At 50.6% G+C, this 22885-nt stretch overlaps 1 protein-coding gene and 1 long non-coding RNA gene across 2 annotated transcripts in view; one reads left to right on the forward strand and one right to left on the reverse strand.

Annotated features, from left to right (window-relative positions):
* The window catches only part of SLIT3 (slit guidance ligand 3), a 640577-nt gene that overhangs the window by 66959 nt on the left and 550733 nt on the right, over window positions 1-22885 (reverse strand). Inside the window, 4 exon segments of the mRNA XM_058281983.1 lie at window positions 12829-12961; window positions 14011-14174; window positions 16806-16949; window positions 17666-17809. Coding sequence (XP_058137966.1) covers window positions 12829-12961; window positions 14011-14174; window positions 16806-16949; window positions 17666-17809 — 585 coding nt within the window.
* Window positions 1302-22263, forward strand: LOC131274645 (uncharacterized). The gene is made up of 3 exons (XR_009181950.1): window positions 1302-1572; window positions 18118-18233; window positions 21826-22263. It is a non-coding gene; the product is annotated as an uncharacterized lncRNA (long non-coding RNA).

Genomic DNA, 22885 nt, shown 5'->3' on the forward strand with positions numbered 1-22885 from the left:
ATGTAGATTCTGATCCAATAACCATGGATAAAAAGCTGGATAGTCTGCATTTCTAACAAGCTCCCAGGTGATGGTGGTAACTGCTGATCCGCAGACCATGTTTTGAGTAGCAAAGTGCTAGCACACTGCCAGTCATCCAGTAAAACTCCCACAAAATAACTGAATAGAGAAGAAATGGGCTACAACGGGATGTGGATAAGTTTGTCGATTTCAGGACGAGTTGGAAAGTGCATTACCTTAAATCAGGGCCAAGAGAATCTCCTCCCGCGGCAGGTCCCTAGGGTCCCTCAAGGCACAGAATATTGGAGTAATACGCTTTTAATGGGTATCCATTAAGTGCCAAGAACCTCGCTACATGTTGGGGAGATAACAAAAAACAAACCAGACCCCATTTCTGCCTTCAGGGAGCTTAACCAACTAGCGCGATAGTCAGCCTCGCACACTTGGCTCCTGCCCTCAGGCAGATGAGCTCCGAAAGCCGCATTCATCCTGCATTCATTTCTTCAGGTATAAATATTTATTTATTGAGTGACTACAGTGTGCCAGGTGCTATATATTCTGGTGAATAAGACAGACATGATCCCTGCTTCCTGATGATTAAGAAATCTACTGTGGGGAGAGGGAGGGTGAGACAACCTCCGCATGAAGAGATATAAATTACAATTGCAGTCTGTGCTTTGAAGGAAAGGAACAAGGAGCTGTGGTGGAGAATGCCAAGGGGCCGAGTGCAGAAAAATGAGACTGAGGACGAGATATTTAAGAGGAGGCCTGACAGGCAGAAAGGACTACACCCTAGAAAGAGCCGGAGAGTGGGCAGCCCAGGGCAGGAGGGCAGTCTGTAGGGGTGCAGCAGCAGGGGGGGAGAGCAGGGGGGCTGAGGTGCAGAGGGCCATGGGACGGCCGTGGGCACAGGGGCACGTCACCCACGGCTTGAAGGTCATTTTATTCAGAGTGCAGCGAGGCGCCTTGAGTGCAGGAGGCTGGTGTTGTAGAAGCTTCTGGAATGCCTCTTCCTCGTTTTCAGCCTTCAGCCCTCCCCTGGATGAAAGGCTGAAGGGAGGCATTCCTATTCGGTGTGCACAGTTCCTCAAGCAGGTGGCGGGGGAGCAGGCACAGGGTGAGGGGGCCGGGGTGGGGGGGCATTGCCAGTTGGGCAGGCAGGCTCTGTGGGGGTGGAGGGTTGCTGGGGCTCTGTGAGGGCTGAGGGAGGGGTGTTTTGCCCAACTGTGTGGCACAGGAGGAGTTTGGAGGCAGGAGCTGGCCAGATTAGTCTCTCCTCAGGAAACAATGAACCCTGAGAGACCTGCTGTGAAGGAATCTGCCCTCAGCCTGACCGGTGATTGCGCACTCTGTGAGGTATCACTCACTTGTTTGCTATGATTACCTAGCAAACCTGAGGCATCTAAGATGAAAACCAGAATAAAACGCCAAAACCCCAAGTCTCATTGTTGGCACACGGCCGGGAGGCCCCGTGACCAGCACACCTGAAGGGGACGGTGTTTTGGGCATGCTGTGGGGCTTGACAACACCCTGACAAGGACGAGAACAACACAAGTGTAGCAGTTTGATAAGGTATGAATTCCAAAAATAGATACTGGATTATGCTTGTAATCTGGTCTGTACCCGGGTGTGATTAAGTTACGATTAGGGCTTTGATTGGGCCACGTCATTAGGGCGTTGAGTCCCTACCCCTTGGTGGGGACAGACTCACAGAGAAAAGGCATGGCAAAGGACAGAGTTGAGGGTTTTTGATGTTGGAGTTTTGATATTGGAGTTTGATGCTGAAGCCTTAAGTGGGAGCCTGGGGAAGTAAGTTCACAGAGGAAAGAGCAGACAGACCCTGGAAGAGAGGAACCCAGGAAGCCTGAACCCTCGTAGTCGGCAGCCATCTTGTTCCAACACGTGGAAATAGACTTTGGTGAGGGAAGTAAATTGTGCTTATGGCCTGGTATCTGTAAGTTGCTACCCCAAACAAATACCCTTTATAAAAGCCGACAGATTTCTGGTATTTTGCATGAGCACCCCTTTGGCTGACTAACACAGCACGTAAAGCAAGACTCATAAGCACCCTCTGTACGGATGTTCCAGGCTTCCGGGATAGAGAGGCTCTGGTCCCTTAGCCCATTTAATCCTTGGAGCTGAGAGTATTCTGCTGCATTTTTTGGTTCATTTTGTGGATGAGAACATGGGGGCTCAGGGGGGTTAGCGGTGAGCCCAGGAGCCAGGATTTAAACTCAGATCTGTTGGCCTCTGGAACTATTTCACTACTCCACTTGGTGTTCCTTAAATTGCATTTTCAGCCTTCTCAGTCCTGATAGGATATATTCTGTTACATAATTAATTTTCTCTCTCCCTGACTAGAATGTAAGCTCCACGAGGGCAGGGACCTTTGCCAGTTGTGTTCACTGCTGGATCCCCAGTGCGTTGTACAGTGTCCGTTCATAGTCAGGGCTCAAACCCTGGTGAGTGAGTGAGTGAAGGGTGAGAAGGGCTGTATCTGGGACCCCGGATTTAAAAAACAAAACTCACAGTGCTCTCAAGGAATGCCCTGTGCCTGGCACAAGTGCGTGCTCCCTAAGTGTGTGTATTTGCTGAGCAGCTGAGTAAATGCATAAGTGACCACGGGAATTCCAGGAAGCCAACATGCCTCCCCACCTGAGACAGGGAAGGCCAGGGCCCTGGAGGATGCAACACAGCTGCTTCTGGGGACTCTGGGACCTGCAGCGCCCACTCCCCTGGGGTCCAGCCTCGCTCTGATGGATGCTATGCCCATCAGATCAGCCTCCTTCCCTGCTTAAAACCCCTCTGTGACTTTCATTGCTCATCAGACGGTCACCCAGGTCCTGCCCAAATCCTCCAAGGCCCCCCCGGCTTCTGTCCCTGCCTCCCTTTCTGGTTTCGTCCCGCATCAACTTCTTTCTTGACCTCTGGTCCCAACCCAACTGGCATTCCCTTCCCTTGAACGCCCCACGTTCTGTTGGGGCCAGGTCTCTGCATGTGCCGGCCGCTCCTCTCCCTCTTTGCCAGGTTAATCCTGCAGCGCTCAGATCTCAGCTGAAGCATCATTTCCCCTTAGGTCACCTCCCACACCCACTGCTGGGGACACTGCAGCTTCCCAAAGCTTTTGGTGGTTTAGCCCTGTGGTAACATTCCTTAGTGCAATTCTGTGATGAGTGTGGGTAGGACCGTGTCTGCTTTTCTTCCCCCAACACTCTCTGGCCACAGGAGATGCTCAGGAATCAGCCTCTGTGCGATGAAAGGCCCCTGAACTCCCCAGGAGGGATGGCACTTGGCAATGAGGAGTGGAGCGGGAACTGCGAGGAAACTGCTTTCTGCATAGAATGTCCCCAGCGACCTGGCTGCATCGCAGCTCCGCAGCTCCTCCGAGGAGCAAGCTCAGAAGATGCGGAATCAAAAGGTTTCGCTTCAGAAATGCAGATGCAGTTGTACAAGAAAGCTCTCTTTATGGGAAGCCCTTCATGAAAACCCCGGCCTCCGACGTCGCCTGTAGCCTGCAGCCCAGGCCCCCAGAAGGATGCTTTCACAAGCCTGCACTCTGGCCCTGCCAGCCTTAGAACTGCTAGAGCATTTCCAGCGGGTCAACTTCTGTATTGACCTGCATTTAAATGCTCTGTTTCAGCCCCAGAGCAGGTACACACGTCACCTCTGCCGCGCATGAAAATTCACACATGATCTCTGGGAAGGGATGCTCGCCATTCCTGTTTCAAGCTTTGCGGCGCTGACAGGTGACCCACAAAGAACACCCGGACCTGCTAAATGGTGTCAGGGAAACAGGGCAGTCACCTTCCAGTAGCCCCCCTCTCTGCAGGCCAGGCTTTCCACTAGAGGCCGGGGGCAGTCAGGAGCATCTCGGGAGTCAGGAGGCCCAGGGTCACGTCCCGGCTCCACTGTCAGATGGCTGTGTGACCAGCCACTTAACCTCTCTGAGTTTTGAGTTTTCTCATCTGTAAAATGGGGCTTACAATAACAACCACGTTGAAATGCTACTATGAGGATTAAATGAAATGCTATAGAAAACCCTTGGAACAGTGCCTGGCACACCAGTGTTCGTTAACATACATTTATATATAAACACTTACACTGGTTCCATCCGATAATACACATAATTACTGAAAGATCAGCAACACTCCCTTGTTCATTCTCCCTTCTTCCTCCAGACTAATGTTTTTTAAAATGAGAATCTGGTCATGTCACTCTCCTGCTTAAAATTCTTCCTTGGCTCCACATTTCTCTTGGGATAACAAATCAGTCCTTACCACGGCCTACAAGGCCTTACATGTCCCTTCTCAAGCTTTCTGCACACACCATCCTCTTTTACATTCTACTTGCTCCATCTCGTGACCTTCTCGGTTTCCTGAATTTAAGATCTTTTCACCTCGGGGCCATCATAGAACTTGTTCTTTCTACTCCTTTCTCTCCTTTGTTTTTCTGAGAAAACCGGTTTTACTCCTTATCTGAAATTCCTAATTTACTGGTTAGCTTTTTTATGATCTTTCTTTTTTTAAAAAGAGACTTATTTATTTATTTCTCTCCCCTTCCCCCCCCCACCCCGGCTGTCTGTTCTCTGTGTCTATTTGCTGCGTCTTCTTTGGCCGCTTCTGTTGTTGTCAGCAGCATGGGAATCTGTCCGCTTCTGTTGTCAGCGGCACAGGAATCTTTGTTTCTTTTTGTTGCGTCATCTTGTTGTATCAGCTCTCCATGTGTGTGGCACCATTCCTGGGCAGGTTGCACTTTCTTTCGTGCTGGGTGGCTCTCCTTATGGGGCGCACTCCTTGCGCATGGGGCTCCCCTATGTGGGGGACACCTCTGTGTGGCACGACACTCCTTGCATGCATCAGCACTGCGCATGGGCCAGCTGCACAGGGGTCAAGGAGGCCCAGGGTTTGAACCGCGGACCTCCCATGTGATAGACGGACGCCCTAACCACTGGGCCAAGTCTGTTGCCTTTGATGGTCTTTCTTTTTTTTTTTTTTTTTTTTTTTTTTAATTTTTTTATTTTTTATTGACTTTGTAATAATATTACATTAAAAATATATATGTGAGGTCCCATTCAACCCCACCCCCCCACCCCCCCTCTCCCCCCCCCCCAACAACACTCGTTCCCATCATCATGACACATCCATTGGATTTGGTAAGTACATCTTTGGGCACCTCTGCACCTCATATACATTGGTTCACATCATGGCCCATACTCTCCTCTATTCCATCATGTAGGCCCTGTGAGGATTTACAATGTCCGGTGATTACCTCTGAAGCACCATCCAGGGCAGCTCCATGTCCCGAAGACGCCTCCACCTCTCATCTCTTCCTGCCTTTCCCCATACCCTTTGTCCATTATGTCCACTTTTCCCAATCCAATGCCACCTCTTCTATGTGGACACTGGATTGGTTGTGTCCATTGCACCTTTATGTCAAGAGGAGGCTCAGATTCCACCTGGATGCTGGATGCAATCCTCCCATTTTCAGTTGTAATCACTCTAGGCTCCATGGTGTGGTGGTTGTCCTTCTTCACCTCCATCTTAGCTGAGTGTGGTAAGTCCAATAAATCAGATTGTAGGTGCTGGAGTCTGTTGAGGCTCAGGATCTGGCTATCACATTGTCAGTCCAGAGATTCAAATCCCCTAAATATATCTTAAACCCCAACATTAACTGCACCTCCAGCACATTAGCATGAAAGTCTTATGAAGGGAGATCCCATCTGAGTCCAGATTCATCACACATAAACACCATTTCCAAAGAGGGGTGATGGTCTTTCTTGATTCCACGTTTCTCCCAATCAGTGACCTTACCTCCTGTACTCACAGCTCCTATACAGTGTCTAGCACAAAGCAGGCACTCAGTAGATAGATAGATGAGTGAAGGGGCTGTCTAAGCTCTTGGTCTCTGCTCAGGCCCCCCATGGTCCTTTCCATGGGCAGCTGTGAATGCCCGATAGTGCCTGTAGCCTGTAAGTGTCCTCTACCACTGCCATCTGCCGAGGGCTTCCCAGGGGCAGGACCTGTGCCAGGACTCATAAGAGCTACTGTGTCCAGAGCCAACCCACATGGCATGGCCAACCTTCTCCAGCTGGTTGGAGGCACATTTCTGTCCCTGTCCCCGAGCCAGAGAAAGGCAAAGACGTAGTCGATACTCAGCAGGTGCCCTATGAAGTGCTCCAGGGAGCCAACCTGGCACGGGTGGCACAGATGACAAGGGCATCTTTTTGTGCAGCAGCTGGCATTGCTAAAGAAGTCTCAGCTGTCAGGACAGATCCAGCCAGAACCACCTATAGCATGTGGTAGGGGGTCTGGGTTTGCCTTCTCCCTGTTTTAATGCAGGTGGCAGGTTCCAAGGAGACCCATGGCTGTTGACTGCAAACCCCGAACAAGTAGGCCACTGCCAAAGGAAGGGAGGGGTTTAGGACAGACCTTGGGGTCAGAAAGCCTTGGATCTGAGGTCTGCTGCTTACTGGCATGCTGTCTTAAAATATTATTCAACCTCCCTGAGCCTCAGTTACTGCATCTGCAAAATGGGAATAATCACACTTGCCTTGTTAGGGTTGTTGGGAGGATTAAATGAGCTAATATATGAAAAAAATCAGTCCAGCTCCTGGCATACCTTGCACACTAGGATATTCTTCCTAGCTTTCTTAAAGGCCAGGCTGGGCAGGATTTCCTTAAGTCCTCCCTATTCCGGAGTAATACCATCTGTACCACTACTTGTGCTTGTCATTTACAGCATTGCTTGATCCCTTTTCCCGCATATATGTTCATTATCCTGATTAAATTGTAAATGAGGAGAAAACTCCATTAAGCTCTTTTCTGTACTCCACCATCCCATCCTCTAACCTTCACTGCCAGTCTCCTTTGATCCATCCATTCTTGTCATCCTCACTCGGAAAGTGTTGTGTCTCAGCCCTGTACCTCCAGGGCAAGCCCCATCCCTACATGTCTCCTATTAGTGTTCTGTGTGTGCACATGTACGTGTACACACAAGCTGCTAGCTTGCTTCCCATGATGTCCTCAGACAGCCAAATCCTAATGCAACTCCCTTCTTCTAAGAGCTGTGCCTAGAAAGAGACATACCATCCTTCCCTGCTCCTGTCCCTGAGATATCCACTGCAGGAAACCAGATCGGTGAGCATGGTCTTTCAACTAAACTCTGTATCAAAACTTCCTAGATAATGAGTATTTATCAAGGGTAGACTGCAGGGACACACTGCTCAGCACATTACTAAATCTTTATTTTTAGTTGCCCTCACGAGGAGGTAGGCTTGCTGAGTTTGTTTCCAGAGCTAGGAGCTTGATGTTAGCAAATGTTCCCTTAAATGGAAGTAAACACATTTTAAGATTTTAGTTCTTCTAGAATGATGAGGCAAGCCTGAGTACCAAAGGCTAATGGCACAGCAATAATTGAACTTTCCGGAGCTGGTGATGCCTTACCTTTACAGAGAGGATTAGTGTCAATGACTTGGGGGCTGAGATGGCCTGCAGCTGCTTCTGCCTTGCTTTCACTAAGAGTTTGAGGGTTGCCTTTTAAAACAGGAACTTCATACTGACTTACAGTGGGTGTCTCTGTGTGTTCTTTGCCTGCAAGTATGTGATGTATTTGAGAGATTTTCAAAGTGTTGTCCGTGGGTCCCTAGTGTCCCCGAGAGCCTTTCAGTAGTCTGTGAGGTCAAAACTACTTTTTCATTAAGATTAAAACATTATTTGCCTTTTTCCCTATGCTGCCATTTGCACCAATGGCGCGAAAGCAATGGCCTTAGAGTGAATCAAGGCAGTGGCAGCCAACTGTCCTAGAGGTCACTCTAATTCTTCAGCTCCATGATTTGTAGGTAAAAAACAGAAATCCAGTTTCACTGAAGAACACCTTCGATGAGGCAGTCAAAACTATTAATTACATTAAGTCTTGACCTTTGAATATACATCTTTTCGATATTCTGTGTGACCAAGTGGGAAGGAGATTTAAAGCCCTTGTGCTGCATATAAAGTGGGATGGCTGTCTTGATACTAGGATACTGTGTAATTGAGTTGCATCTGAGCAAGCTGTTTTTGTTCATGAAATACCATTTTTACCTAAAATAATGACTGACAAACTGATTATTCAGACCCGGGTATTTGGTAGACATTTCCTTGAAAAGGAACACTGTGATCCTGTCACTTTGAGAATACAACTGACAGTGTTCGTTGTCAGTCATAAAACTTGAGCTTTCAAGCAAAAATTAAAATTTTGGAAAACTTGTCACTGCCACTGCGAGGTTGACAGCTTCCCCATACTTAAAGACTTTTCTGATAACATCGGTGGTGATATTACCAGATGCGATATTTTAAATATTGTATAATACAATGCACCATCTTTTAGAAGATCTGTGTAATTCAGGGAACTGATATTTTCCAAATGACCAATGTGTGATGTTACAAGATCAAGCATGGGTAAAACACCCATTTTGAGTGCAAGACAGATCCATGGATTTTAATATAGCAGATCACGAAAAACAAACCGACAGCTTTCAAGTTCCACCCTGCAGCTAATCTTTAAGAGGCTACCATGTATGTGGTTTGATTTAGGATCTAAGAAGAAAATCCATAATTATAAAAAAAAAAAGCTATTAAAATACTCCTCCCTTTTCCAACTGCATATCTCTATGAAGTCAGATTTTCTTCCTATATTTCAACCAGAACAATGTATCACAACAGATTGAATGCTGAAGCAGATATGCAAAACCGGCTATCTTCTACTCACACATTAAAGAGATTTGCAAATAGGTACAACAGTGCTACTTTTCTTAATTAAATTTATTTTCTTTCGTTTCATATCTTATTAAATTATGCTATTTAATGTTAACATGTAATAATTTAAAGTGGATTCATCAACAAATATTTAAAAAATTTCTCAGTTTCAGTTTCTAGTAAGACAGTGATAGATACAACCCACATGAATAGAAGTTTCTTGGAGGTGGGTCCTCATGATCTTTAAAATTGTAACAGGGTCCTGAGACTCCAGCATTTGAGAACTGCTGGTGTGATGGATGAGAGAATGGGCTTTTGGACCAGACAAACCTGTGTTCTAATCCTGAGTAGGCAGCTTCCCAATGACCAGATCTGGGCAGGTGATTTTTACTTCTCTGATCCTTTCTTATTCCTAAGAGATGGCCAATGTGACTTCAGCAAGAGCAGGTAAGGACTGAACAAGCAAAGGCCAAAGGAGTAAGGGCTCGATTTGGCCTGACTCACCCAAAAAGACAGAGGAGTTCAGGAACTTGGGGGTTTGCAGAGGGCTGCTTACAGGAAAAATTGCCTCGCCTTCCGAAGCGCAACAGGCTCCCACCCCCTGCCCTTTGGAGAAACGCTGTGACTTTGGAGTTTTCTTCTTTTCAGTGAATTAAACTTAATTTTGTTTTGTGAGTTGGCAGCTCTGCTGGAGATAACTAATGATGCCCGAGGGACCAAGAAAGCCGATGTTGGAAATCTTGGATGTGGACTCAGCCGCTATCTGTTAACCACAGGCCTCTAAGCCAGTCTCCTGGGCCTGCCAGCTTTCACTTTCCCCAACACCCGTTTTCCTGCCTGCCCTTCCCCAGGCACCCCCTCAGCCTGAAGGACATGGAGGAGGCGGTTTGGGGACAGAAGTGAAGGCTGCTTTCCTTGGCGAGCTGTAGTTGGTCAAAGGAAACATGACCATTGCCGAAGCAGGAAATCAGGTCCCCTCCCACCCTCCCAAAGCCCTGAGGTTTCCTTTATAATAATATCCAATTATCTTTGTTTTTTTTCTTTTCCCCTTCCCCTCCCCCACCCTGCTGTTTTTGCTGTCCGTGTCCATTTGCTGTATGAGCTTCTGTATCTATTTCTTTTTGTCTTCTCGTTTTTAAAAAATTCTCTAGAATTCACCATTCCTGGTTTCTGCTGTGCTTCACCTTGACTCTCCCCTTCATCTCTCTTTTATTGTGTCATCATGTTGCTGCGTGACTCATTTGCATGGGCACTGGCTCACCGTGCGGGAACTCAGCTCACCATGTGGGCACTGGTTCACCGCGCAGGACTTAGCTCACCGCATGGGCACTTGGCTCACTGCGCAGGCAGTCATGCTTTCTTTTTTTTTTTTTAACCAGGAGGCCCCAGGGATAGAACCCAGGTCCTTCCATATGGTAGGTGGGAGCCCTATCACTTAAGCCACATCCGCTTCCCCCAATTATCTTTGTTATTTCAATCTCTGTTTCAGGAGCTTTGGGGAAAAGCATCCATGGCCTTGTTTTCATGGCACTTTCTTCCCTTCAACATGCGTCACTTGACTCGGCTCAGGAAGAAGGCGTGCACCTAGATCACTCTCTGCAGCCTCCACTCCATGGCACAGCCTGGCCCAGGGGATGGGGACGTGGCTCATGACGCGTGGCTCATGACATGGCGTTTGCTCACACAGATCTTCACGGGCATGGCCCCAGCCCAAACCCAGGGCAGACACAGACCTTTTGGGGACGGTCAAGACCTCCCCTCCTTCCCTCAGGCTGGCAGCCCTGGTTACAGCTTCCCTAAGCACCAGGAAGGGCCAGGAGCCACAAAACTCACCCGAGAATCTACGTGCTATTATAGGGAACTGCCACACGCAGGTACCACCAGGAGCGGCACTGCAGGGCGGGTCTAAGAGATGGCCTCCAGGGGGGTGTGGGACTCATTCTCTGTGTTTGAGGGCTCATACCAAGCTGGCCTGGATGGGGAGGTGTGTTATGGGTTTAGGGTAAAAGTGTGAGAACGGGCAGGCGTGAGGGGTGTGTGTGTGTGTGTGAAGAGGTGGGGCATTGGTAGGTAGGGTGTTTGGGTGGTGGTGTGAGAGTGGTCTTTTTTAAAAAAGATTTATTGTCTGCTGCCTGTGTCCATTCGCTGTCTGCTCTGTCTGCTTGTATTCTCATTAGGCGGCTCTGGGAACCGATCCTGGGACCTTCTGGAGTGGGAGAGAGGTGATTATTCTCTTGCACCACCTCAGCTCCCTGGTCTGCTGCTTCTCTTATTGTCTCTCCTCTGTGTCTCTTTTTGTTGCATCATCTTGTTGTGCCAGCTCTCCGCATGGGCCAGCCCTCCACGTGGGCCAGCTCGCCACACAGGCCAGCTCGCCTTCACCAGGAGGCCCTGGATATTGAGCCGTGGACCTCCTATATGGTAGATGGGAGCCCAATTGCCTGAGCCACATCTGCTTCCCTGGGGTCTGTTAGCTGAGATACTCTGGGCTCTGCCAGTCGCTCACAGCAGCTCTGCTCACTCCCAGTGCAGGGCCTTTGCACAGGAGCAACTCCAGTCTGGAATTCCCCATCCTCCCTTCTCACCTTCTACTCACCCTTCAGATTTCAGCTCCAGCATCACTTGCCCAAAGAAGCTTTCTCTGAGCTTCTCATCTAAGTCAAACCCTTCTACCCTAGGATGTACCTTTGTCGTGGCACTTTTGACAGCTGCCATTTCTCATGTGCTCTGGAGATGACTGAGCATATGCCTGACTACCCCTGTAAACCGTGAGCTCCGTATGTGCAGGGCTTACGCCTGTTTTGCTCACCATTGTCTCCCCAGTGTTAGCATGGTGACTGACATTTGAGACACACATGTTCAATGAATGAATGAACAAATGGATGAGCAAATGACTTAAATGCAAGTGTGAATAGGCTTCGTGTCTGTTGTTGAGTGCGCAATTCTCATCTGGCCTGGGTGCATCACTTCTGATACGTCCCAGGAGGCCCCCTTGCCTGTGGGACTGTGCCTCAGCCATCTCTGCTAGATTTCTAGAGGCTGAAGGAAGGGTTTTCTCTGTAAGAGTACAGGATGGAAACAGCATCTCTTTCCTTTAACTGGGAGCTTTGGGGGCAGGAGCAATGGTTTGGGCTATGGAATAAGAAGGTTCCTACCTGAGCATTAACAGGTCTCAGAACTAAGACCTCAAGTGTACAGCTGGGCCACATGCTCAATACGGTTGTTCTGAAGGTGGAATGGAATCATGTTCGTGAAAAAGCTTTGGTAGCCATTGTGCCCAATGAACATTTTTACAATGATTCTGCATGGTGGCTGGTACCAGAGTGAGACACTGCCAGTGGGGGGAGGTATGAGAAGACAAGCTGGGAAGCGCATTTGGCTCAATGATAGTGTCCACCTACCACATGGGAGGTCCAGAGTTTAAACCCAGGGCCTCCTGACCCGTGTGGTGAGCTGGCCCACGTGCAGTGCTGATGCACGCAAGGAGTGCCATGCCACGCAGGGGTGTCTCCCGCGTAGGGGAGCCCCATGTGCAAGGAGTGTGCCCCATAAGGAGAGCTGCCCAGCGTGAAAAAAGTGCAGCCTGCCCAGGAGTGGCGCCACACATGGAGAGCTGATGCAGCAAGATGACGCAATAAAAAGAAACACAGATTCCCAATGCCACTGACAAGAATACAAGCGGTCACAGAAGAACCCACAGCGAATGGACACAGAGAGCAGACAACTAGAGGAGGGGGGAGGGGAGAGAAATAAACAAAAAATAAATCTTAAAAAAATAAAGAAGACAGGCTGAGTACAAAGCCAGGGACTTGGGGGTGATATAGAAAATGAGACAATAACCTTCCTACTTGCACTCTGAAGTATCTTTAGGGAGAGCAGGGTCAGCTATGCCTCACCTGCTGGGCAGGGGCAGTGGGAGAGAAGAGCGTCCTATTCCCAATGTCAAAGCCACCTTGGGTCAGGCTCCACTGCTTCCCACCTTCCACTCAAGTGGTGCATCCCCCAGCAGTACTGCTTGAGACACGGTGGGTAGAGCGAAGGACGGTGTGGGGGCAGTGGGGTGATGGGATGCACGGTGTGGGCTGGGGGCACTCACAGCTCAGTCACGTCCTTGGGAATGCCCTTGGGGAGGGCACGGAGCCCCTTGTTGCTGCACCGCACCACCGTCTCCACGCAGGTGCACTGCTCCGGGCAGCGCGGGCCCAGCTGGCAGCTGCTCTCATCGTTGCCTGCAGGGAGAACCCAGAGAGAAGGTGAAGGCGGTGGGAGACGAGGTCCTTGGGAAGCAGGTGGAGCAAGGCCGGGTTGCCCCTGGCCACCTCAGCTAATGGAAATCCTCTTCTCCTCCTGGCTTGGAGCCAGAACCAGGAATAAGGTAGCCCCCCTGGGCTCACCCATGGATGGAGGGGAAAGGTATGCACCTGGGCTGGGAAGAAGCGTTGCCTGCCTTCTACTACATTTGACATACAATGATGACTGTAAGGGAGGGTAACCAAGACTTGATTAACCAGAGCAATAGAGAGGAAAGAGGCTGCTGTGAACCCGATCAGGAGGAGGCTGAACAGATCGAAAGGGGGGTCAGCAGAGCCTTCCTCCTCCCTTTCTCCTCTCCCTGGACGACACTCTCCCTCTGGGGTGCTAAGTGTGTCCCCAGCCCCGATAAACCTTAACCTCAGTTAATCTGCAAACCAGCTAATCCATCCCTAGATAACCCACAGTTGACTAAGTAAAGAACTACTGCTGGCTTGAACTTATGCAAAGATGTCCTCTGGGAGCCTGAGACTCAAAGCCCCTAGTATCCTGATGTTTAGGACCTCTCGTTGGTGACAGGAGCTTTCCAGGCTCTCATCTTAAAGTCCGTTTCTCATGAGCGTATGCTGTGTGCCCCATCATGCTGCAGGAAGGCTGGGGTCCGGGGCTCCCACATACAGCTGTGTAGGTTGCCTACTGCACAAGGGTACAGCAACTAAGGGGCACCAATGTAACTGTGGGCACGATGTATTAGTATGTTTAGTACAACAGTGGTCCCACAGATGGCAGTTAAGTATCCCGTTTTAATAAAATCAGTATACTATGACAAATTTCTGGTTGAGAGAGAAAATGTCTTCAGAGAGGGGCACCTTACTTCAATATGCATGAAGGGTCACGTGGGGTAACAGCAGACACAGGAAGCCCTTGGTGGCGTGCCCAAGGGCAGAGGCGAATCGGCTCTCCGGGGGCCCGACCCGCCGCCCCAGCTCCACCTCTCCTCTCCCGGGTGCCTCCCCGGGCCTCTCACCATCACAAGTCAGGTCCTGGATGGCCACGTCCTGGATGGGAATCTCCTTGAGGAAGAACGGCTTCTGGCATCTGGGGTTCCCGCTGACGACCCGCCTCTTCCGCAGCCACTTGCCCAGCCACGCCAGGTGGCAGTTGCAGTTGAAGGGGTTGGACAGGAGGTTTCTGGAAGGAGAGAAGGGCCCTCCCTCAAGGGCCAGCCTCTACCCCTCTGCTGGGGGAGCTGGCCCTGGGGTCCGGTTCTGCACCCCTAGGCCAGCTCCCCAGGTGGGGTCTGCTTCGGGCTCCGGGAAGGAGGAAGGCGGCCTGGGGGAGGGGGACGGGCTATCTTGTAAAATCCAGACGGGACTGTCCAAGCATCTCATTCTAGACTTCAGCCAACGGACACGAGCGTGGCCTTGCACAGCCCCCTCGTGGGCTCCTGCTCTGATAACTGCCTTCCGTTCCTCAGCAGATATTCTCTTCCATTCAGAGCCCCTACACTCGCTGCTTCTTCCTGCCTGAAACATGTCTCCCTGCAGTTTGCCCGGTTGGCTGCTCCTCATCCTTTAGTCTTTGGCTCCAATGACACCTCCTCCAAGAAGCCTTCCCTGGGCCCCTCCCCTCAAGGAGGAACCTTCAGCCCTGTCCCATACTTTCCCCCATTCCCCTTCGTTTCCTCCTGAGCAGCCATCTGAGTTTGCAATTACTGTTTTTTCGCGTGCGTTTGTTTAATGTCTCTCTCTCCCTCTGGACTTTTAAGGTCTCCAAGGGCAGGAACCAGGTCTGTCTCTGTATTTTCAGGCGCTAGCTTGACATCGCTGTAGGGACTTTATACTTATAGGATGAATGAAATGGAGGCACTGAAGGAATGGATGGATGGATGGTAGCAGTTACCAGTTTCTGAGCATTTTCTATAGGACCAGAGCCATGCTGACCACTTTATAAATCTATTATCTCATTCATACATGTCATAACAGCTTTACGAGGGAGGAAATATTATTCTCACTTCACAAATGAGGAAAGCAAAGCAGAGAGATTAAACAAGAGGTCCAGACGGCCCTTGAGAGGCTGTGGTCTGAATAGCAATTGAGAGCTGGGGAGTCAGAGATTCCTGGGTTTGAGTCTGGCTCTGACACTCAGTGGCTGTGCCAACTTGAGCAAGTCACTTTCATGTGTCAAAGCTGGTTCCCTTCCCGCTTGGTGGCCCTGCCCTTCTCGGCATCTGGATTCCCAGTCCGGAGGCACAATGGAGAGCTAAAACGAACCAACCCACAGGTGCGAGTTCCTAACCCATCTTCGCCTCCGCCTGGGGTCATTCATTCATTCATTCGATTCACTCATTTATTCAACAATTACCCACTGGGAGTCTACTTATGTGCCCGGCATTGATTAGACATGGAGGATACAGCAGTGAACAAAGCAGGTATATCCCCCTCCCTTCTAGCTGAAGGGAGGCAGCCAGTCCACAATTAGTAAGAAATAAGTAAACCATTTAGTAGGTTAGGAAATGGCCGGTGCTAGGGGAAAACACAGGAAGAGCAGGGCTAGGGGCTGGGCGGGAGGGAGGGAGTGTGGAGTGCGAGTGAGGTCGGTCTCACTGAGAAGGTGGCATTTGAGCAAAGAACAAAGGGAGGGGAGGAAGGCTGGGGAAAGGGTGTTCTAGGGAGCAAACAACTAGTGCAAAACTATACACAGGGAGAGGGGCTGGAACGGAGGGAGGGAGGGGGCGGGGGACTATGGGGCAGGGCCTTTAGGCCATTCGATGGCTTCAGCTCTTTCTTCAAGTGAGATGAGCCCATGGGAACATGTCAACAGGCGGCAAGAGGAAATTTCTTCTGTCTTCCGAAGGGTCTTTGGGGAAGGGAGAGAAGGGAGGGAACCAGCTCCTAAAGTTAACAGAGCTACATGGCAACAATACAAACAACTATAAGAACTAGCGTGTTTTACAAATATGAGCAGATTTGATCTAAATAATCCTATGAGGTTGGTCGAACAGAAGGGAAAACTGAAGCACAGAGAGATTAAGCAACTTTTCCAAAGTCACACAGCTAATGAGAGGGAAAGCCAGGATTTGAACCCAGGAGTCGCCTCTCGAGCCCAAAATCTTAACCGTTATTCTATACAGCCTCTCTTACTGACACAATGCATTACAAGGGAAGGAGCATTAGTATAGGTGTCCAGAAAGCTGGATTCTAACTCTGGCACTGCTCTACACTGAAGCAGTTTGTGGCATCTTCTCAATATCTGATCATGTCACTGCACTGGCCTGCTTCAAACTTTTAAGGGCTTCCTGATATGCTTTGGATGAAGAGCAAGATGGCCCAGCAGTCCTGCACTGATGGCCCCAGCCTCCTCTCCAGCCTTACCTCTCTCCATGTCCTCTCTCACTCTGCACTATGGCCATGCTGGGCTTTGATCAGTCCTGCCTGTTTGCCCTCCTCCAACACTACCACAGGGCCTTTGCATGTGCTCTTCCCTGTCATTGGAGCACACTTCCCACTTTCTTCAACAAGCTAGCTCCCACTTACACTTCCGGGACACAGCTCTAGTGTTCCTAACAAAACCTATGTTGGGGTTTCATATCACTGTGTACTTTTGTGGCTCTTCACCATGCTGTGAACTCGAGAAGGGAAGCTCCAGGTCTGATGGTATCTTCAGCACCTAGACTGTATCTGACACATGCAGGGAGCCCGAGAAACGTTTAAATGGATGGAAGGACAGCTGCCGTTGACCAGAGATATCAGGGCCCTGGGAAGGGGAAAGTCTACAGAGAAGAGCCCAGAGGGAGTGGGCAGCAGACCCAGGAGCACTTACATGGTGGACAGGGAGACGAGCGTGGTGAAGGCTCCCGGGGTGATGGTGGTGATCCGGTTGTCATAGAGGGACAGCAGCCTCACCGAGCTCAGGCCAGCAAATGTGTCATTGCTCACACAGCTGATCAGGTTGCTCCGCAGCATCCTAGGGGGAGAGGGGCGGGGATGGGAGAGCACAGGCGTCTTCCTTCCCCTCCTACAGTGCCACAGTGGTGTGCGCATGTGTGTGTAGACGGGACGCTTTTGCCAACTCTAAGCCCAGCCCTGGCCACGTCGCTCTGGTTTGTCCTGTGCTTACAGGGCTTGGAGCCCCAGATGGGCTGTGTGTAAATGTGTGTGTACATTCTTGTTTGTGCATGCTCTATTTCTAGTAGGAGCATGGGTCATACGTGTAGATGTGCACACAGGTATATGGTATGGCTGTTAGTGTAGTTAGGTTTTCTCCTGGGAGAAGAGAAAATCGAGAAGTGGCCGTGGAATCAGCGGTGCGTGTGTGTGTATACGATTACATGCATGCTTCATGTACCTGTGTCATTTTTATGTACACGGGTACATACGCCTATTTTTGTGGGGGTAACCGTGTCAGTGTTTGTGTACCTCTGCCAGCACGTTTCTGGTATGAATCTAAATGTGTGTGTATACTAGAGCAGGTGACTGTGTGTGTGCGTGGGTTGGGGGCCGCTCGGGAGGCTAAGTCCTTTCCCCTCAAAGGCCGGAAGGTGTCTGATGACCCTCCTGCTCCCTAAAGAAGGGATTTGGCAGGCCGGGACGCTCCTGGGTGCTGTCCACTGCCACTGCCCGCCAACCCCCACGCTCCCCCCCATGCCCCTGCCCTCCCCGGCCCCGGGCCTCGGCGCTCACAAGGTCTTGAGGCCGCTGAGGCCACGGAACATGCGCCCGTGCACCGTCTCCAGCTGGTTCCCCGTCAGCATCAGCTCCTGCACGCTGGCCGCCCCATCAAAGGCCCCCTCTCGCATCTCCTTGATCTTGTTGTTGCTCAGGTTTCTAGAGGGAGGGCGCAGAATGGGGGTGCGTCAAGGCAGGCAGCGGGTTCGGGGTCAGGGAGGGAATCGCTGGCACTGCAGCCGGCTGGGGACTCTTTGGGGTCCATGGACTGAAAGACCGGGTGGTGGGGGGAGCTTTGGGCTCCCTGACGCTTGATCTTCGGACACCTGCTCCTCGGGAGGGGGTGACCACCTTTGTGGAGAGACCTGAGGGGTCTCAGGTTTTCAGTGTAATTATGTCATCAACGCCCTGGCGGATCTGGCAGATTTCAAACAATGATTCCGAAACTTATTTTCTCTCTCCAACAGACACACTCACTTAGCAGTGATTCTCAAAAGGAGAGAAATACACCCTCCCTCCTCAATCCCCTGCAGGCTAAGGCATCTGTGGAACTTACAGCTCTCTTGCCAGTTGACAATTGCGGGTAAGTACGCAGACATTTTCTAGTGAGTACTTGTTGAGCACTTCTTATGTACTAGGCACCACGTGAGGATGTGGCCAACATAACCTCATCAAATCCTCCAACCAAAGACTATGAGATGGTATGATTCCTTCATTTTATGTATGAGGTGACTGAGGTTCAGAGACAGGAGCTAACTCGCCCACAGTCACACAGCTGCCAGAACCGGGACTTGAGGCTAGGCATGCCGGCAGGTAAAAAGGCCACACGGAGCTGCCTCTCTTGGAAAGGAACACTCCGCTGGTAATGTGGATGCGCACTCCCTCATAGTTCTGCTCAGCAGAAATCAGGGCTTCCTAAAGTGGGCTCAGTTCTCTCAGGCTTTCAGCGCCACCGTTTCCTGTCTTGCATCTAAATTCTGAGAGCAGACCCTTCCCCGCAGCGGCCAGTGCCAACAGCACACCGCCGGCCTCACAAGGAGAGCAGAGTGGTGGGCCCTGGCGCCGTGGGTTCCGCGAATTCCTGGGTTCTCCCTGGCTGGCGGGGGCGGTGGGGGTCAGGTAAGCTCCACGGCCCATTCGCAGGCATCCCGGGAGGGCTGCAATGGAAAGTGATGGTATTGACACCCGCTGAGAGAAGACTCCAACTTCCTGAGCAAACAGCCTGTCAGGTCTTTGCCCGGGGACCCTTGTTCTGGAACAGGAAAATCCGCAAGTGGAGATGGAGCCTTTGAGCTCGCTATGCACCTGCGACAGTTAGAACTGGAATTGGGACTCGCCAGGGGTGAAGCAGTCTCACCACTTTACTTTTACAGATCCTGGGGCCAGGGAGGAGCAGGCGTGCTGCTCCAGGTCCTGAGCGCTGGAGGAAAGCAGCAGGACGGCCTCCCATCCCTGGTGCTCTTGGGACCCGCAAGCTCCCTCCCCCTTGCCGAGCTGTCTTCTGACCCACAGTAACCCAGGGCGTGAAGCCTCCCAAGGGCTTGACCCTGAGCTAGTGGTGGCACGAGGCACCCAGAGGTTCAGAGCAGGTCGCTTTCCTTCTTCCCAGGTAGGGCCTGCGCCCGCAAGGCGGGCAATGCCTGCACCCACAGGATGGCGTGGCAGAAGCAGATGGGTGCCTCAGCTTCCCCTCCTGCACCTTCTGCATCCTCTGCATTCCTCATCGTGACCCTGCTCTCCTCCCCTTCTCGTCCTGCCAAGAAAACATTCCTCAAAACTCCCCTCAAGGTCTGAGAGAGTCAGGGGACTCTTCCACCGGATTTCCTTAAACCCAGGCAGTTTTCTTACAAATCCTGGTAGGTCTGGTCCGGAGCAACCAGGAATGAAGGTGATGCACTGGGGAGACTGCAAATTACCCCCAAATTAGACATGGGGGGAGAGACAAAGTTTCTCCCACTAGCTCTAACTCACCCAAATGCTGAAGAAGAAGGATTTTGCTCCAGAGAGTTGGGCTTCTTGGGGGATTAAAGTCCATGGGACAGGCAATGAAGATGAATTAAAGCAGCTATAAAGTGAGAGGGTTCCCATTTCCTGACATCTGTTTCTTTAAATGAACAAAATTAACATCACATTACTGTAAGGCTTGTGAATTGGATTTCCTCAGGCTGGGAGAATAGAAAACAGAAGGAGACAAAAAAGGGGGGGATAGAGTTTTCCAGAAGGCCCTGCTGCTGCTCTGTCTCCTCCATCCATCAAAGCCCTGCTCAGAATCACAGGCAGCAGGGGCTGGAGCACGGAGGGCCAGCTGGGGGCCAGCACTCCACAAACAAAACGAGGGCACTGGGGTTTCATAAGGGGTTGAGCATACTCTCAAAGCAGCACCTTCATGACGGTACCCCAAATCCTGAGAAACTCTAAAATGCTAAACCTGGTCCAACCATCTTTATCTCTGAATATCCACTGGAAGGAAAACTGTGCTTTGACTGATGAATAAGGAGGATCTTATTCCAGGGAGGACCAAGCCATGGAAACTCCCACCCCAGGTCGAGGATTGGTTTACAGGGGTCAGTGGCAGGACAAGCTCAGCAAGCTGCTGGCTGTACTTTTCAGACCCTGTTCTCAATCTTCCCAAGAGATACTGAGGCCTCTCCAGGCTGGGGGATTCATCTGGAAAGCTGGAGTCCCACAAGTCAAGCCTTGGCTGCTTCTAGGTCCGTGTCTTTTCAGGTTTCTAGGACAGGCCATAAACTCTGTCTGGCAACCGGGAAGGAGCTGTAATCCCCTTTAAAGCCTAGCCCCAGATGGAAATGCCGTGGGGAGGGAGCAAAAGGCTGAGACATTACTTATTCTTCTGGAAATAGGGAATACTGGGTCACCATTGAGTAATAATTCTGAGCACCCACTCTGTCTCCTTATGGACTTATCCCTCTCCTTAGGGTGGGAATTTGATTTCAATCTAGGGTTGCAACTCAGGTGTCCCCAGGGTCTACGCAAGTGACTTGACAGAAGCAGGCTGAGAGCAGAGAGGACAGTTGTGATCAGGAAAGCACATGCCCCATCTAAGGGAACAGCCACTTCTCAGCTCAACTCCACGGGAACCATTTGGAAGTATGGGTGTTGAGTTGGCAGATCTGATTTGTCAAAAATGCCAGGAATCCAGATTTTTTTTTTTGTGAAAACTCCTGATTTTTGAAAGTGGGCAACTAATTCTTATTTAAAAAACACTATCACCACAACCACCACCAAATCCACCTGATTGTGGCCACAAGGCCTCCAATTTTCAACCTCCTGTTTAGACTCTCCTTTAGCCTAAGGACTGGACTGGAAGTCCACCTGAGAGCAGTCATGCTGGCACTCTGAATGGGACACTTTTGAAACACTGCAGTTGCCCTAATACTTATAACCCCAACAGTTTGTGCTCTTTATTGCATCTCTCAGTCATGGAAATCCAATTTTACAGGTAAGGGCACAGAGTTTTAGAGGGTTTCAGAAAGGCACAGCAGAGTATGAACATCCAGCTCTAAGTCTGCTTTCTTCTGTCCTGGTGCACTGTAGGGGTGGACTCAAGGTCAGCAGCCTTGGGGACCTGCCCCCACGTGGGGAGGAGTGATGGTGAAGGTCACAGTGCAAAGGGTTTATCACTAGACAAAAGGAGATGCCATCCAGTTGCTTTAAATAAGTGGTTAGAACAGGTGACATTTGGGACTGGGTTTGCCCACTTGGTTAACTGACTAGTACCATATATATGGAATTATGTGTATACACACACACACAGTTACTGCCTTTAGATGGAGTGTGCATTCTCCAGGTACCCTGCACCGTCAGCACTCCTGGCTCTGCCACTCGATTATTGACCTTGAACGAGAGACTTAATTTTTCTGTGTTTTAGCTTCCTCATCTGTAAAAATGAAGCAGTCTCAAGCTCCCCCCGCCTTGGGGAGGGTAAAATGAACTAATATCTGTCTAGCACTGTCTGGCACAGATTAAAGTGTTTAGTAAGTGTAAGCTGCTATGATGATGATGATGGTGGTGGCGGTGGCTGTGCCCCCAACCTCTTTCCATACTTGCAGGCCCCTAGAAGCATTTGAGTTTACATCCCCTGTCTTAAAAATAGGTGATCACTACCTTAGGCTACTCAACTCAGAGTTCTCTCTTCCTGTTCTCTCTCTCCCCAGTCCCACAGTCAGAGCCATGCCTTTCATCTTTATTGTAGAGGCCTATCTCTTGATACTTCAGCTGCTCATCATAACCTGCCAGGAAGGGAGATCTATTTCTATTATGCAAATGAAGAAATTAAGGCACAGAAAGGCCAAGGACATCCTTTGGCACATGGCTGGGGAGAGGCAGAGCTGAACTCTGAACAAACGCAGACCTGCCCGTCCGTCCCCACATCTGGATTTCCGGCTGCTCCTGAGAAGTGGGAACACTGGGCAGCCCCAACCTTCACTCCAGCATGGCAGATACTGGGGTGAGCAGAATGACCCCCATCCCTGTTGATGAAAACTGGGCCTGTGTTTTGCCGCACTCCCCACTTCTCCCTTTTGTGGCTTGGACACCGAGGCTGGGTGGTGTTGGTTGCCAATTAGCGTTGTGTTTGTGCTGTTTTAGTTTTCTTGGTTCATAGAAGTAGTTCTCTATACTCATGTCTCCAACAAAAGTGAGACAATAAAAGACTCTAAGTGCTTGAACTTCATCTAAAATGGGAGAGAGCATCTTTCTTTGTGGACGCAAAGGCTACCTAATCCTGTTTAATAGGTAAGTACCTATTACTGACCTCGGCACTTGACCAGTTTTACTCATTTTCCCACCTGCCTCCCTCCTGCTCGCATGTATGTTTTGGTTCCGGGATAAAAAGAAAAAGTGCATTTCTCTGGTCTGAATTAAAGAGGACATCACCTGACTGGGGCTGGGTGATTTATGCGCGGGGTGCCGGAAGCTAGGGGCGCGGTGCCACACTGCCCGCCGCGGTCCCCCACGGGACCCTCGCGTGCCCCTCTCAACCGTTTCCCAGGGCTCTCGACTGCTCCCCCTTCCTGAGCGGCCTGAGGAGCCTGTGGCAAAGGAGGTGGGTGAGAGCAGGGGCTGGGGCGGGGAGAAGGGCTGAGAAGCACCGTTAGATAAAGGGGCGGCACGGCAGGAGAACACCTCTCCCCTCCGCTGCTGGAGACCCCGGGGAGGGCGAGTGGAGAGCACCATTCATCAGGGCTGTTTCCTGGGTTCCAGGGGCAGGCCTGA

The sequence above is a fragment of the Dasypus novemcinctus genome, chromosome 2 (genome assembly GCF_030445035.2).
Source record: "Dasypus novemcinctus isolate mDasNov1 chromosome 2, mDasNov1.1.hap2, whole genome shotgun sequence".
Taxonomy (NCBI): domain Eukaryota; kingdom Metazoa; phylum Chordata; class Mammalia; order Cingulata; family Dasypodidae; genus Dasypus; species Dasypus novemcinctus.